Source organism: Delphinapterus leucas, chromosome 6 (genome assembly GCF_059928025.1).
Source record: "Delphinapterus leucas isolate spDelLeu-1000000601 "Yukka" chromosome 6, BTC_Dleu_Yukka2, whole genome shotgun sequence".
In the NCBI taxonomy this organism is placed as follows: Eukaryota; Metazoa; Chordata; class Mammalia; order Artiodactyla; family Monodontidae; genus Delphinapterus; species Delphinapterus leucas.
Genome location: NC_143134.1, coordinates 41726942 through 41745076, shown reverse-complemented (window position 1 = coordinate 41745076; position 18135 = coordinate 41726942). Strand labels below are relative to the sequence as shown.

General features: G+C 41.7%; 1 protein-coding gene across 1 annotated transcript in view; it reads left to right on the top strand.

The window, feature by feature from the left end:
• Positions 1 to 5591: 5591 nt before the first annotated feature.
• The window catches only part of LOC149748918 (BDNF/NT-3 growth factors receptor), a 166107-nt gene continuing 153563 nt past the window's right edge, over positions 5592 to 18135 (top strand). The window contains exons 1-2 of the mRNA XM_089912623.1: positions 5592 to 5604; positions 7895 to 8083. Coding sequence (XP_089768749.1) covers positions 5592 to 5604; positions 7895 to 8083 — 202 coding nt within the window. The remainder of the gene's footprint in view (positions 5605 to 7894; positions 8084 to 18135) is intronic.

The window sequence follows — 18135 nt, the reverse complement described above, 5'->3', positions numbered from 1 at the left end:
AACAATTAGATAATGTGCATTGAGAACCTTAACAATATTTCCCCCTTTTGACACAGTAATTCCATTTCTGGGATTTATCTTGAGGGAATGATTTCTGAAAATGGGGATGGGAGCACCTAAGACATGCAAAGATGTTCATTGCAGTTGTGGTTATGATAGTGGATGGTGGACAATAATCTGAATCAGGTAACCAGTGAGGAGTGCTATGGCCTTGCCCTTCAGTGGGCTCTCTGTAAGACAGAAACATGATTTTGAAAAAATACTCAAGTGAAAAAAGGAGTCCAGATATTCAATCCACGATTTAATTAAAACTATGTAAATCAAACAAGTATAGAAAAACAAAAAGTGACCAGTAGGAAAATACACTCCATTTTGAAAGAGATAAGTTGTAACTAAGAAATCCACAGGCACAGCCTGGCCTCGCTACACTGAGGACCCAGTGAATGAGGTCACTTTCTTCTGTGCAAACGAATCTTTCTTTGGCATTGGATAGAGGCCAGACCTTCCTCCTGCCTTTTAAAATCTGGAAGAAAGCATTCAGAGGAATACCAATCAGAAGTAAAAATTGGCTTAGAGCTGAAGTTGTAGAATACTAAGAAAGGAAAGGCTAAATGTACTTGAAAAAGATAGTAATCATGACAACTTTGTAAGGCATTTTTGAGTGTGCAAAGTGTTTTCGTATGTATTTTTCATTTCGATGGGTTCTTCTCTTATGTAGCTTTTTATCCTGCCTGTAAAAATCACTACAGATGTAAGGAGCTGAGAAACACAGTTACTACTTATTTGGGCTCCATTCCCTTTATTGGCCTCTTATCCAGGGATTTCCCCGCTGTGCAGAGTTTACTTTGAACCCAGCGGAAATTACCTAGAAGGGAACAGTCGGGCCCAGGAAATAAATAGGCATTTCATTGTGGCATTATTCACTGGAGGACCTCCAAACATTTGGCACACTTTTTCCCACACGTGCCTCATGGAACCTTGTGTTATAAAGAGGCGCAGAGCTGCTGGGAGCTGCCCACCGTCACACAGCAAGTCAGTTGTAGAATTGTGGTCCCCTTTTCTCCTCTTGAATTCCCATCTAGCCCAAGTGTCAGTTCTCCCAGAGGATTTCATGTTCCTTTTTTGTACTGTCTGTCTTAGCTCCAGAAAAGATCTGTTTTCTTTGATTATTTTCCCATATGTCTGTGGTTGAGAGCCATGGTGCATTTGTTGAATGCACTGTGTTGTTTTCATCCCTGCAGTTCCCTGTTTGATGATTCGGTACTTAGGGAGAAGAGAGACAGTGAGAAGGAAAATCTGCTCAGTGCCTTTAACCCTAGGTTTGGGCCATTTTTCTCAAAGACAAGCTCTTGCTGTCTCTTATCTTATTCCAACCTCCATGTTCTCAGGATGAGAAATAAATCTTTACACAAAAATCCAAGGGTTAGTTTCCAGGTGTTTGAGGGGAAGCTTCGGTCGCCAGTGGAGCTTTTTGGGGCAGTTTGTTATTTCTCTAGGGACAGTGCTGAATGCTTCTGGTTTACGCTTCTGTTTCGAAGTTTATTTTATGTTTTGTTGTGGTTTTCAGATTTCTCATGGTTTGGATTTGGGAAAGTAAAATCAAGACAAGGTGTTGGTAAGTAGTTCCTCATTCTTTGGATAAGTAATGAGTTTGTGTTGTTTAATTAGGATGAAACTGCTTTGACTCTCTTTATACTTGTTGGTCCTTGATTCTTTTTCTGTGTTTCCGGTTTCTGATTTGCCGAAGAAAGATGCCTAGAATTTTCCAGAGAAGGAATATTGACTTTAGTAAATGATTTTGTATTTTTGACATCACCTTGTTTTTATCCTATGGGGGAGTGTTAACTGTCATCCAGATCTAGCTTGTTGCTGCATTTTTAAGAAGGTTAAGGAAATAAAATGCAACTACACTCCAACTCCATGTACAGCAAACATTTGGCTGAATATTCAAGTCTGGGCAAGTTCGGATCTTAACTTTCTTCCATTGGCCAACATGTAATAAATTTCTGAATTGGGAAATCAGCTGTTCATTTATGACCACTTCTCTTTCAAAGCAAGACTCTAACGTCCAGACGCTATGATTTGTGCTTGATTGCATTCTGTTCCTTGCATTCAGACTATATGCTGGAAATTGAAAAGCAGAGTTTGTAGCTATGAAATGAATGCAGATAATGTAACTCATCACTGGGACTGGAATCAGGTGTGATCTCCTGGGACCTCCAATTTGTTCAGTATTTTCTATGGGTACAGAGACAATGAACAGGAATTGCTTAGAAGGCATGAAAACACAAACTGTCTTTACATCTTGCCTGTGTGTTTCCAAGATCTGGCCCCATCTTTAGTATCTGTTGGTTAGTATTTATTTCGGTAGCAAGGTTGGCTATAGGGAAAATTGTAAAATAGGGGAAGTGTACCAGGGTCATGGAGCCTTCCAGTTCTGAGCCATCCGCCCCATACGTGTTCATCCCATCCATACCAGGAAGCCTGTTTCCTTTCTCTTTTTGAGCCCCATAGCAGACCTTTCCTATTGGACAGCCTTTCTCAGTGTCGGTCCAGTGATCCAAAATCACTGAACCGAGAGGTGGCAGACACTGAGCCAGAGAGGGCCTGAAGGGGGAAAGTCACCCTGACCCTTAGCTAGCCCCAGGAATTCCAAGACTAAAGCTCTTAACCAGCAAAGAGAAAGTGGAGTGTGGCACAGTTGGAACATTAAGCTCCACCAGCTCAGGACTTGTCTGTGACTCCCCAGGGACAAATTTCAGATCCAGCTGATCATAGGCACTTTGCCAAGATAGCAGAGAGATTGTCCATACAGTCTTGAAGGCACCCTGTTCCAAGGCTTTGTGCTCACTCTGTGTGTGGAGGTGAAGAGGGGAGTTGAGTGACAAACTCTCTCAACAGCGCCATGAAATGGGGTCTTCCTTCCACTAAACAGCAAATCGGTGCAACCATGTAAATGTTTTGCTTTGCTTTTGTTTTAAATTTTTTTGAAGTAATATTTATTTTTTTAAAACAGAAAAGGATAAAGAATAAAACAAACAAACGAAAACACCATTTATCCCTGTACCCAGAGAGTGTTTGTTAACATAGAGAAAAATTATACATCCATAAGATTTTTCAAAAATTAACAGTACAGAAATGTAAATATTAAACAATGTCTCTCTTACCCACCTCCATGGTTTCCCCCCACCAGCTCTCTCCCAAGAGATGTATCTATCACATATTTCTTAGGTCCTTACAAATAAAATAAATTTTATGGCATATATAGATCCTTTGAAAATGTATACACCATACTCTTACTCTTTATCTCCCCTTTAAAAATAAAATTAATAGTTAACTATGTTTATTGGCATTTTACATGGTGCAACCATGTACATGTTTTCCAGGCCAGTTTGCTCTGCAGAGAGGCACTTGTTCCTGGAAAGCTTCAAAAACTGGGCTTCACCCTTTTAGGCTACAGCAGAGGGAATTCTTCTCCAGAATTGTTATTTCAGCTACAGTTCATCAGAAGTGCCGCTGCTTTAAAATGTAGGTTTTATGATTTTTCAGCTGTGGGGAGGCCACAGGTCTGGAGACGACTGCCACTGAAAATATCGCTTGTTACTCACAGATCCCAAGAGAAGAGGGCAGGCCATGACACAGTGGGGACAGTGGTGCTGAAGGGGGCACAGGGTCCCTCAGGAGGCAGAGGGAGTAAGGGGAAAACATAGACAAGAGCCTCTATTGTGGTTTCTGCAGAAAGGAATGGCTGAGGCAGGGTAAGCAGGTTTAGGACTGGCTGGGTTGAGTAAGGTCAGTGGGCTCTGGGATGTAGGGACAGTCCCCAGTTGTCTTATACCTGGCTCTGGGGTGATGGGGCAGGTGGATAGCGGCCTGGAGTGTGAGAGCCTGGTAAGTAATGCGGTTGGGGGCGTAGACTGTGGATTGGTCAGTTTGTATATGAAACGTACTCTCGTAGGCAGGTACTTTATTATCTCTAGGAATTGGCAGTCCCTCCTCTGTCACCAAAGCCTCAGATGTTGAAGCAACAGAATACAGAAAATAAAAGACATGGTTAATACAGCTATTTAGGAACAATAATCTGTCTCTCTCCTTGAAGACATGTTGGTCTTGAGAGAAGGAATCTCTTTCTCCAGATGACTTACATCAATTCTTACCAGGGAAAAAAGTCTCAGTCAGGTTTAAAAATGTCTGTAAAGTCATTTATGCAGGATACGTTACTGAGCAGCTCTGGTAAAAGAAAAATGCCTCTTTGCATGTGAGACATATTAAAATAAAAATGGGCTAAAAATGTTTCCAGGCATAGCTCCTACTTGTCAGCTCAGTAATTAGAACTATGTACCCCAAACTCAGCAAGCTGAACATACCCAGCAATTTAAAACTTTCTGTTAATATTGTAAGACATTTTTTCAAGTCCTCCTATGAATTTCTCACCCGCTGTGATGTGCCCCTGACTCTTCTTCTGTCTGTCTTTTTGGGGTGTTTTCCCCACGTGCACAGACACATAATGAGACATCCATGATATGCGCAGACAGGCTGCTGTCAAATTATATAGACATTCATCTTGCCCCCGAGAGCTTTCCCCCTTTGCAGCTTTGCTGTTCTCCATTCGATCAAAATGTTCATAGAAAAATGGCTGAATCTCTGCAACCTTGCCAGCCGTATCAATCTTCCAGGGTTTGGAACATCAATAATGAAGAAAACAGCACTTGAATTAACATTCCACTTGATAAATTGTTGAGGTTTATATGTTGCTCAGATTTGTCAACAGTGACCTTCTGGCAAAGTGAAAAAGCTTTTGAAAGATTACCTCTGGTGCTTTATACCGCTTCTGTGCTTAAAAAATTTCCCCCCAAACAGAGAACCTCTCCCCTTGGAATCTGTTACCTCAGAGTTGGGGGTTTTACTCAGCGAGGCCACAGGAAGGAAAGGGTGTCCTCTGATGATGGAGAAGCGAAGAGCAAGTCCCTTGGTTGAACTCTTTAAGTAAGGCTCCACTGTGTGCATGGCAGATGCTTCAGAGCCCAAATTCCTGGAGGAATTTCAACATTGTCTTCTAAGTATCATCCTCCTCCTAAATGATTGAATGCTATGGGAATGTGGATAGCCTGTCCTGGGCCAAAAGGGAATCAGAGGAAAAGCAACTGGGATCAGTGCGTTTCTAATTGTTGCAGGGAGTCCAGAAGCAGATATCGCTGGCCTTCTGACAGCATGTGGAGTGTTTGAACATGACAACTCTTGCATTTCTGGGGGTAAATGTGAAGCCTGGAATCTGTTGAGAAATGTGTGGCCTCTACTGCACCCTTCCCGGGGAGCTCGGACAGTAGCGTGCTTTGGTAACCTCGAAGGAGGGGACAGCTGCACGGGGACTGGAGCAACGGAGCCCATGATGGGAAGGTTTTATTGACAAGATGCAGAAAGCTTAGCATAACACATTTCCATTTTCCCCCTCTGGGTTTAAGCTCTGGGTGATCGGGGCCTGTCAAGAATGATAAAACAGGGATGGTTAAGGATATTAGAAAGGACTTGTCCGTGTAGCTATTCTTGGCAGAATTTCCACTGTTTACTAACACTGGTGAGCTAGGCTCAAGATGAATACAACTGGTAAGTTTGCCTTTGCTTTGAGTGTTCTGTGGCTTCTAAATTGGCTGTGTAAGGACTTGCTTGTGGAATTAAGCCAGAGTGTATCATTAAAAGCAACTTAAATACACAACCCCTTGAGAGAGTGTTTTTAAAAATTACCTATAGGGCTTCCCTGGTGGCGCAGTGGTTGAGAGTCCGCCTAACGATGCGGGGGACACGGGTTCGTGCCCCGGTCCGGGAAGATCCCACATGCCGTGGAGCGGCTGGGCCCGTGAGCCATGGCCGCTGAGCCTGTGTGTCCAGAGCCTGTGCTCCGCAACGGGAGAGGCCGCAGTAGTGAGAGGCCCACGTACCGAAAAAAAAAAAAAAATTACCTATAATAGCAGTTGGCTGCCTCCTGCCTAGTTTAAGATTCAGCTAGCTGGGGAATGTCGTTATCCCTACAAACTGTGATAATCCCCATATAAGAGGGAAAATGGATCTTGGAGGTTGGGGGATGGATTACCGTGATATTTCGTAGGGAATTCAAAAAAGTATGATACAACAACTTTTGTTTCTATCGCTGTGCTTCTTACAGAATAAGTAAAATGTGAGGAAGAGGTAGAGATTTGCTGGAGGTGCTGAAACATCCTGGGGGGCTGGGCAAACACACATGGTCTTGCTCAGGAAATAGCGATTAAGGCTTTCATTTCCCCAGTACACATTTGTCTTCTCTGCACATTGGATTTTGCCTTCTCATTGCCCTCCCTTTGTCTTTCCTCCATATCCTTTTCTTCCTGTCTTCCTCTTAGCTTATTATAGTAGCCCTGGCCAGTGGGAGCCTTCTGGAAGACCCTGCACCTATTCAGGATACTGTAGAATCCTGTGTACTATACTAGGGGGCTTTGTCTACTTTCCCTGTAGGGCGTGTCTGTCAAAAGCCACTGAGATCTTAATTGTTTGCAAGTTTTCAATGAATGTAGACCTTTATCTCTGTGAATGTATTTTTGGTTGCAAACATTATAGGTCAATGGTTGAATTGTTTAGATAAGATACAGTAGACTGTATTTATGGGTATATACGTTCTGAGACTCTGGACTGGAAAGTTTAAATCTGGTATGAAAAATGTTTTGGTTATTGCTTTAGTATAAAGACATCCATGTAATGACACTACAAGTAATGTTATGGCTAAAGGCAAAACAGGGAACTTTGCCGTGGGATTGGTCCATTATTGCTGTGAAAGTATTTTGCGTGCAAAAGTGGTGCCGCTGCTGAGAGAATATACAGAAAGTGGAGCATGGTAGTAGGACAGGCCAATGCAATTGTAGTCGACCAGTTATTCATAAGTTTATTTAGTAATACTTAGTAGTAATTCATACTCATGAAGCACATTTTCATATCAGTAGTTTCATTCCAGTCTCAGAAAGTAACAAGCAGATACTATTTTGCATATTTTACACATGTAAGCAGATGTAGAGGTACAAAAAAGTTAAGTGATTTGTCCAGAGAGTGGTGAAAGGATCAGATCTTTGAACTTCTAGGACGTCTTTCAGTACACTGTACAGCAGGAATCCTAGATTCATGCTGGGAGTTTCAATGAGAGAGTGTTCTAAAGATGTTCAGAGAACAGAGAGGAAAGCTGCATATTGAATTACAGGAGAAGGAAGTAAAGAAATTGGAACCCTCACACATTGCTGTTGCGGATATAAAGTATGTAGTGCAGCCACTTTGGAAAACAGTTTAGCAGTTCCTGAAAAGGTTAACCGTAAAGCTACTATATGACCCAGCACTTCTACCCAAGAGAAATGAAAACATATATCCACACAAACACTTGTACACGAATGCACATAGCTACATTATTCATAATAGCCAAAAATTTTAAACAACCCAAATTTCTATCAATTGATGAATGGATCAACAAAATGGGGTGTATCCATGCAATGGAATATCACTTGGCAATGAAAAGGAAAAAGTAATGATGCATGCTACAACGTGAATCAACGTTAAAAACGTTAGGCTAAGTGAAAGAAGCCCCAAAGATCACATATTATATGATCCCATTGATATGAAATGTCCAAAATAGGTAAATCCGTAGAGATAAAAAGTAAATTTGTGGATGCCCAGGGCTGGAAGTGGGGAGAATGGGAAGCGACTGCTAATTGAGATGATAAAAATCTCCTAAAATTAGATTGTAGTGATGGTTTCATAACTCTTTGAATATGCTAAAACCCACTGAATTGTACACTTTAAATGGGTGAATTTTAGGTATGTGAATTATAGCTCAACAAAACCGTGAAAAATTACAGGAGAATATGTATTTTTCCAACTCCAGGCCCAGCCTCAGTTATCAGCAATGATGATGACTCTGCCAGCCCACTCCATCACATCTCCAATGGGAGTAACACTCCGTCGTCTTCAGAGGGTGGCCCTGATGCTGTCATTATTGGAATGACCAAGATTCCTGTCATTGAAAATCCCCAGTACTTTGGCATCACCAATAGTCAGCTCAAGCCAGACACATGTAAGTACAGCTGTTTATACTTATTGGCCCATTTGCTGCATAGCTGTATCAAGCAGCATGCTTATCAGAGTCCCTGACGAGGATGACTGAGGGGAGGGTACAGTGTGAAATGTCTGAGGATCCTTGGGGCTTTGAGCCCAAGGAATAGATCATTTAGTTTGTTGATTATGGAGTTCTCAGGGTGTGTCTCCTGCTGGGATTGGAACTGTGGGAAGATACTGACTTCTCTTGAGATCCATTTTCCAAAACCATTTGTCAACATGAAGTTGGAATCAAGGCATGCTTATCTTGAAAAAGATAGACAGAAACTAGAAGTGTCATTAGAATGCACATACATCAGTTACAGAAGACAAGCAATTGGTGGGATTTAAATTTGGTTCATTGAAAGTCCTTAAGATATACACTAATGGTAGTCAGGAATTCTCTGTGTTGCACACAGGTGGTATCAACTTAGGTAGTTCTGTTTTCTTTGTTCAGTCCTAGTTCCCAGTATGAGGCTTGTTGTGATATCACAATAGCAAAGGGACATCACAACAGATGGTCTGCCTGTTAAGTACACTGAGTTATATTTCTTAGAACCAAATTAACCCACTAGCCTCTGTTGGGAAACTTGGAATCTTTATCTTATCCTATCTTCTGAGCCAGTGCTCAAATATAGAGACTGGAACACAGCCTGGAGGACAAGAAATAAAGTCACAGTAGACAAACAGCCTTATGCCACTGGAACTCCAGGCCTTCCCTTACACATGAATAAGGGGCCATGAGGGCTAGAATATCAGGTGGCTAAGGTCCCAGGGGTTCTCTGGCACTGACAAGTGGGTACCTTTTGTCTGTCTGCATGTTCTTGCCCCATCTTAAATACTGTTCTCCTGCCCTGTCTCAGGTAAGGTAGGACTATTTCAAGGTTAGATATTGGGGACTGACTTTCCATTGAGAATGCTCATGGATAAGGGGACTTAGCAGTGAGTATCTTTTCAAATATAAAGAAACATCTGTAATTTCCTCCTATTCATTCAAATTTATCCTGAGGTATGTTTAACAATGGATTTGAATTTAATCATTAGGGTGAACAGTATTACAGTCTTGTAATGTGTGAGACAGAACCTCAACATAGCTTTCAGTTGAATATGTAACATGACAAGATAAATAGAATAGCATACGTGAAGAATATTGAGCTCCTTGAAATAAAAGGTATTCTTTGAAATCAAAGTATTATTAATTCTAATATTATTATTATGGTGTGAACATGATGTGTGGAGGTTTGCTTAAAATGTGCATTCTTTGTTGAGATACGCATCCTCCAATGGTTCCTGAAATGCCCTGCATGTGTAACAGTCAAATACTGAACAAAGCAAAGCAAGATAGTGTAATGAGAGATTCTGTCATCATTTTGATTGTTCTCCCTAGGAACAGAGTACTTTGACACCCCTGTCACCACCACCAGCACCAGTCTGTATGATGTACTTTAGTTAACCTGAGACTGCATTAAAATTGAAGTTGACTAAAATCAACCTGTACTCAAAAATTTGCTTTTCTTTGTCAATGGAGGAAAGATAAAGCTGAATAATCAAGTAGAGAGCATTAGCCTAGCAAGTCCAATAAGAGAAAATGAACCAATCAGCAAGAAAGCAAACAAATGAGAGCCTATAGAATCAAGTGAGCTAGATGGCTTCTGAGTCTGTGGTTCTTTCTAGAAGTGCTTTCTTCCCTTAGAAATTCCACAAGAAAATTTCCAAAGGTCATTTCCCTAATCTAGAGTTCATAGAAGTTTTTACAAAGGTTTTGGATTAGACATTTTGGTAATTTTGGAGGAGTCTTGGTTTTGTGGCTCAGCCACTCCCACTTAGAAAGAGTTGGAAGAGTTGAGGAGACTTGCAGCTTCCCCTCAGCTTCTGCCCTCTACCAGAGGGCGCCAGACCATTGATTGTTTAGTTGTTCCTTATAAAGTCTTGTTGGGTCCTTCACTCAGCAGTCCTTACTGGCTCAGTGTTCTCAATCACTTAGTATCTTATATCAGAAGAAATTTTATTTCTTCCAAGCATCAAGCCATATGCTCTTTCATGATTTTAAGAACACTTAAAATAACACATCTTCCATAAATCCTTTTTCAAAGAAATGGGAATGAAGAAGCAATTTACTTCTCTCATTCCCTCTACCCTTTCTTAAATGTCATCCTTTACCCCATACTTTTTATCTTTATCTTCAGTGTATCTGTTGCCTTTTGTGAAGTCCTGAGTATGACCACTCTGGTGTATGTTTCTCTAGTCTTGATTAGGTTAGATTGTAAGCTCCTAGAGAGCAGAAACTATACTTGTTGAACTACATCTTCATAGCATGGGACATGATGTGCCTTTGATGTTGGCCAGATGTTGACCAGATATGGCTATATATTGCTGAAATATTAATTACTAACAGACTTGTAACAAGTATAGAGGACCTTTTACATTGAGCCTTTTACATTGGGTCCTTTCCTATTAAATTTGCCTGGGTAGACTTTGTTAGATGTATTTTTAACAACATGTTAGCCAGTTTAAATAGATTTAGATAGCGAATTTAGCAGAAATAAGCCTTTAACAAAAAATCCTTTCTTTGAAGATCCTAATTGTAGTCATTCAGAAATTTAAATATTTCAAAATGCATAGATCTGATGTACAGAGGGATCTGTTGCTATAGACCCATGATATTTTGGGAGCTTAGCTTTCAGTTAAGTTATTCCCATCAAGTATTTTTACAACCAATCTCTAAAGAAGGGCTCTTCCAAGAAGTTGGATAGGTTACATCTGAAAAACAAATTTAAGAAGCTCTCAGAAAAAGTATGGAATTTTTCCCATGTGCTTAAAGCAAAATATCACATAGACAGTATACCACCAAGCTCTGGATCCATCAGAGGCTTGGGTCACAAACCAGCACTTTTACTTCTCTTTCCTAAAGCTGCCTGCTATTCAAAGATGTTGGCTTTATATGTGTGCTCTTACAAACAGTGATCCCAGCTTATTTCACTGAATTGTAAGAATCTAATGTAGAAGGTGAAGTTCAATTCATTACATATTTATTGGCTACCCACAATATTCCTACAATACTAAGAATTGGAAATTCGGTCATAATGATGGCATGTTCCTTGCCCTCAGGGAGTCTCCTTGGGGAGGCCAGTGGTGAAAGACTTCATCGTATAATCACAATGCACTATGATAGCATAGCTTAGAGCAAGGATCCTAAACCCTGACAAGGATCAGGCAGGTCAATATGAGAGAAACAGGCTAGATCAGAAAGACGATATGGTATAGTGAAGGTCATGATGGCATGTGGGCTTGGTATTACCAGATACTCCAATTTTTCCAGAGAGAGCAGGCATTTTATATTTTATGTGAATTCTCCAAGATTTAAAACGCTGGGTGGAACCAACAAAATACATCAGCAGAGTCAGATTTGGTCCACAATCCACCAACTGTTTGTGACCTTAAAGATCAATGAATACATACACCTTATTTTACAGACAATGCTCAGAAATGGCTTGTCCAAAAGTAATACAGCCTCCCTACTCGTGTAGGTTTGCTCTAAAAACAGAACAACAAACAAACAAAAAATCATGATTAAACCATATTTCTTTAAATGATGTGTAAGATCATTTGAGTGAAGGATGATGATAAATTTTATCCCCCTAAGTAATTTTTCACTCTCAGGAGCTATGTGAGGTTTTCATTTACAAAGTCCAGAGGTTGTTTGCAGGATTTTAGAACAATCTGAACAGGGCTGAATTGCTCCTGAGCACTTTCCAATAGCAAGTCTGTCTACTTTATTGCAGGGCCCAGAGGTTCCCCCAAGACCGCCTGATAATAATTTGGTATTTGGAGGCTCCTGTGTCACTGCAGGAACTAAAGGAGGCTAAATCCATGCCTGATGGAGGAGAAGAGTTCTATGGTTATCTGCAAATTCTGGCCAGAGAACAACTTGACGTCACTCCTTAGCTTCCAAAACCTAGCCAAGCAAGAAGTTGCCTTCCCAAGAGAAAGCAGTGTGCTCTAATGACTAAACCCTCAAAGTGCTATGCCACTCTAACTATAGACCCATCTCCTCGATCAATCAGGATGGCAAGATGGAGCTGAGGAGCTCAGCAACATCAAGGCTGGAGTTGGTCTTTAATTCAACTAGTCTGTGTAGACGTGTCTGAAAACCACATCATCTGTCCGCACGGGGTGTTTTCCCAGTAGGACTGACCAACCCGGCTCAAGGGCAGCTGTGCTGCTATCCTCTCCTTGACCGCTAAGAACATTTTTGACAGGGTACAATGGAAACACACCTTCTGAGCTGGAAAAAAAAGAAAGAAAGAAAGAAAGAAAGAAAAAGAAAGAAAGAAAAAGAAAGAAAGAAAGAAAGAGAAAAAATACCACTCTAACCAGCAAAACCCCCGAATCATCAATCTTGGGTTCTCTTGAAGGGTGGGAATGCGTTATAGCTTCCCCTGCAGGAAAAGCAAATGCCATAGACTCATTGTCATCCCTAGAATTGTGTCTTTCCTAGAGCAGCCTTGTAAATTAGCTAGGGTCCTAGGCGGAGGGCCTAAATTAAATGAGAATTGTCCTGAAATACATACTGTATGTGTTTGTTCTTACAGCGCATGCCCTCTATGTATATCTAGGGCTAGTAACTCTGTGGCAGATGCAGATAAGGAATTCTGACTTTTTTCCACTTTAATTCCATTTCCAATGAAATGGATGTTTATTGATTTCCTGCAGCGTGTGCCATACTTCAAGTATTATAGTTCACGTGTGTATATATGTTTGTGTGTGTGTTTTCCCATTGGTTACATGCTTATTAGGCAACTATGTAGATAAGCACAGATTCATAGACCAGCTAAGACTAAGGAGATTAAATATAATAAAGGGAGGGAGTGTTTTAACAGTAGTTGAAAAGATCACACAGGACACCCCTCTTGCGCCCCTTAACTGCCATACCCACCCTGTCATTTTGTTACCAACCAGGGGAGGGAATGGAAGTGGTATTTTTCACAGAACTGCAGAGGTTTTGAAAATGTTTGTAACATTACTTTGAGTACACATGAGCAAAAATTCTGAATCATATCCAAGACCTCAGGAGCTCGTTATATCAAGGGATGAGAGTTATCAGAGGTTATCTTTGAACTTCAGTGCAATCTGTGCCCATGGTCCATTTTGATGGTCCATTTGATGGAAGTAAAAACAGGCAGAAACAATTGCTATAGCACTTTCCTAGGTCCTTTGCCTACTAATTTTGTCTTTCAAAAGTGTGTTTTCTTCTAAGTATTTAATTGGCCAAACAATAACTACTTTGGGAACTGTTTATATCCCTTTGAAGGCCATGGCCTGCACTTTAAAAATAACCTAAGTCTGTTTTGCCCAGCATGAGTGTTAGGGGCGAGAGAATGCAGTTATTTTAGGATCCTTAGAAATTGCTTCGTTTATGGCACAGTGAGCTTACGACTCATTTCGTGGGGGTCTTCATGGCACATTGCTCAGCCTCTGTAGGTCCCAGTCCAATTCTGTCTCTTGGTGCCATAGTCCCCCATTGCCAGCTATAACAGCTTGATACTATATTCTCCTTTCAACTCCAGAGGAGATGGTAAGAAGCTATCAAATAATGCTTAAAAAAAGCAACTTGAGTTCCCTCGAAGAAAGGAAACGAATACGTGCTGCACAATTACATGTAAAACGTAAGCCATGTTACAAACTCTATCGAGGAGATTTGTTAGGAAACCAGTTTCAAGCACATTTACAACTAAGTAAAATAAGAGACATCATTCTATTAGCATTTGACTGCTGGGTGATATTATTTGTTATCAAAAAAGAAATACCACCCAGTTACAGGGTACCTAGACCTCTTAGAGAAAGCAGTCCACCTTACATTTAATGACTAAAAGGGAAAAACAATTATAGATTTAGATCAGGGAGACACTCACAATGGTATTCTGATTTTACTTCCACGTTATCGGCCAACCAAGAGGGACTTATGCACCCCTCACACATCAGACAGTTCAGTCCACTTTCACCAAGTCATCAGTGATGTGCTGGAAGCATGCAGGCAGATGCAGGATGCTACTGCCTTTCTTCTGGGTATTTCCCAACGCCCAGCCCAACTAGAGAGCGGATACCAGCATGATGAATTTATCAAATGCACCCCCATTTTGGTATCTGGTTGGTCACTCTTGCACGTGCCAGCAGATTGGGGGCCAGGACCAGCTCAGCAAACACATATGCAGAGGAACCTCTTATGTTGCTAAGCAGCTCCTGCTACCCAGATGCTTTGAACACTGAATGCTCCCTGTCGTTAAGGAGAAATGAAAGAACGGGAGTTTTTCTTGGATGCGATGCTGGCTCACAGTTCAATTCTTCATGGCAGCTAATGTAACAGAGTGCAGGTTTTCTCCTTGTGAAGTTTTCTCTGCCTTTGCTAATTCTGCCAGCCAGAGAGGGTAAGCCACCATGGTTGGGATCTTCTCAGATTAGTCATTATGCCAGCTCTCCTTATGAAGTGCAGCCATGCTGCCTTTCATTCACGATGTTGTACTTGTTTATTTGTTTGCTGTTTTTCTTGGTAGTTGTTACTTCTCTTGAAAGGCATGTAAGATGAATTTGCTCCACACCATGGACAGGAAAGAATTGGAGAGAGATCTACTTAGTTCAACGTGATAACCAAGCACAAAGGCAGTCTCACTCCTTGAGCTCAGCCTCTAGGAGGAAAGCTGCTTCCTGAGATGGAGACAGCAGCCCAAAGGGTTCCTGAGTCCACGCTGCCCTCTGTCTGAGCCGGCTCCCTTTGGCTGAGAAGATGCTGTGTGTTTCTGAATGCTTGGGTTCCCTCAGGGAGGGAAAAATTAGAAGGCGGCATTTGTGGCTCAAAGGAGAAGGACATGTCAGTATCACAGTGACCTCCCCTCCACCCGCAGGGCTGAGGAGGTTCTTAGGCTGCAAAACTTTCAGTGTTAAAACTGGGACAGTCCCGGGCAGATGATAATGGATTGGTCACCCTAGTTGGTGTAGCTCTGATGATTTCTGCCAGTAAGACAGAATTGAGTCCTCCTTACCCAAAATGCCTGCAGGTACCCTAAAATGTGATTCTTTAAAATAAATAATATAGGTTGTGGTTGGAAATTTGGAAAACATAAGAAACAAAGATGAAATAAAAACTCATCTATAATTCCAACAGACATAATTGTTGATAATATCCTTTGGATATCCAACTTCCTCGTCTTATGAGTGTCCTTTTAACCTCCTGTGATATAAAGTCTAACCACTTGTACCCTGGCCTTTATTTGTACTGGGCTTTGTTCATATTTCTATAGTAAAGGCTTGTCTTGGGTGAATTGTGTTGGAAGGTCCATAGGAGGCTCGCTGGGTATATTATTGTCAGCGTCAGATTTTCTATTTGCTTGGTGATGCATAGGGATTAAGACAGAGCTGGGCTGGACTGGCCATGGCAGGTCAGGTTTTGAGGGACCGTGAATCCAGAGGAGCTTAGCTTTTCCAGGGTGAGTGTCACAGAGGAGACGAGCCTTGTGTTATGGGCCTGCAGGACTCAGGGAGCAAAAGGGTCCCGGATCTGCCAAGGCAAGCTGAGCACTCCAGTTTAGGGTCAGCTCTCTGGATGACTCCAAATGTAGTTGTCTGCTCAGCTGGAGCAGAGGATCAGTTTTTGCCCCCAGTTCTTCACCCCAGCTGGGTAGCTCCTTTCAGAGAGCCAAGTGTGCTGGATCTGAAAGGGCCAGTCTGGTTACATCTGATATGATTCTCACTATTTAGAGATGCCTTTTCTTCCACCCAGGATTCCTCGGCTGTGCAAGGACCTCTGATGAATTGGAATCTCCCCTTAATCATTCAGCCTCACCTAAACTTGATGGAGTCAGTAGCCTAATATTCTCCAGTCTTCCCCTCATGAAATGCTTCCTCTTCTCATGCCTCAGGCATCAAGGCCCAAGCTGGGGTTCTGGCCAGGGGACTTCTATCAATAGTATGACATACAGGAGTATTTCAGAGTTGGCATTTTGCACAGTAATATTAAGGTTGATAGGTTCTAAACACGAGTTCAGAACACATATTTTCCTATGATTTGTAAGAGATTAGATTTGTGTGACTTTGAACCAAAGGGGGTGGGAAGAATTCTAGAAAGGAAACAATAATCTAATGCCTAGTTTCTCTATTATGCTTATCAGTTACTATATACGTTATGAGTATGGGTAGACATCAACATTCTTTTTACCCTGTTGCTATTATTTAGCACATTTATTTAACCATGCCATTGACCTTCTGGGTGCATTAAAGTAGAACCTAGGTCATTATGAGATAATGATGGCATTTAGACTAAGTGCAATATTCCTAATGTTCCAATAAGTGGTTGATATAGAGGGGACAGGATACCATCCCGCACTATCTAATTATATCAAAAGAGCTAGTCTCCATATTATGGAATGCTTTCCTTAGAGGAGATTACATGATATATCTGCTTATAAAATAAGCAGAGATGACACCACTGAGTAGCCACCTCACATGTTTTCCTGAAAGAATGATGGATTTTCAGATCTGTTTATACTCTCATACCCACTACCGATCCCCACCCTTGCTCCTGAAAGGAGTTTGCTTTTACAAGTGAGTTTGCTTTTACGAGTGAGTTGCTAATGAACAGAGAGAAGCTAACTGGTTACCCAGGGACCTAGTCTTACTTTCTGTTAATAGAGTACTCCGGCTAGCTGGACTAATTGGCCTCACATTGTCTCTATCCTGGCTTTACTTCCTCTGACCCATAAACATCAAGTCCTTTTCTGCCCATCTCATTCTGTCATCTTCCCTCCTTTTCTCTATATATTAGGGTTCAGGAACCATGATGCTAATGATGACATTTCATCCAAGTTCCTAGTTCCATTAATGCCATTTCCTGATATCCAGAGAAGCAGTTATGATTCTGTCTCACTGCTTAAGCCTTATTTTGAGAGGACCATTTTCTTCTTTTCCAAGTGCTGTTCACTTTTAGGATATTTCTCTCCCTCTTAAGAGCCTTAGTTTTGACTAACATACCTTTGTGTACATATAAGGTCTTAGTTTTCCTTGAGCCCTACCTAGACCTTTATCAACATTGGTTTTGGAAGAGGAAAACTCTCATTTTCTTAGTAACATTTTGATGATGGGGAGCTCTGCCTTAGATTCCTGAACTCCTGAGCTTTGAGGAAGAAGACAATGGCCGAGTAGCAAAGGGAATGACCTTATCACTCACTTCCTGAGTCATGCGTCTCCTCTGGGCTTGTGTATACTCTCTGCTGTTTCCTGCACATTGCATCCCAAGTTTTAAATTAAAGTGGATCTTAGCCGGAATGGGGTCTAATGACTGATGCATGGGTACAGTCCTTGGTGTTAACAACCCAGGGCCTTCTTTTGTTCTTGTAGAAGAGATCTGTGTTTTCGAGGGCCAAGCTTCTGCATGGGGGCCAAGCTATGGGAGGGGGTTGTGAGGTTGGGGGTGAATCCATATGGTCTTCACACCTTCTGCCCACTTTTGGAAAGAGGGGGCTTGTGTGGATTGGTATGGATGACATTCCCCAAGCAGATCCTTCTGCTAACGGGCACCCAGTGTGGGTGTTAGCGTGGTCCTCTCTCGGAGGTCTCCCTGCTTCCCCATGACAAGCAATGAACCCCTTACCGCTTGCTGGGCACCTGCCTGCTGCTTTGCCGTGCTGGTCTCAGCACGGCATCTCCCTCTGATGCTGCACCACGATCTGCAGAGGTGGGAGACGGAGGGGTCTCTGTTGACTGCTACGTGTTGCTTAACTTTATTTCCCTCTCTTATGTTTGAAGAGAGTGGACTTGAAACATGACCTGCATTCTTTTACTATGTTCAGAACCTCCAGGGCTTGTCCACACATATGTATAAATGATAATAGAGCTTGGAAATCTTTATTATACAGACACGCTGATGGAAATGAGATCTGTTGTATTGGAATTTGTGATGTAGTTGATCAGTCAGAACCAAACTCGTACACCAATAAAGACAAGAGTGTCAGATAAATGGTCTCCATTGCCTACTTTTTATCA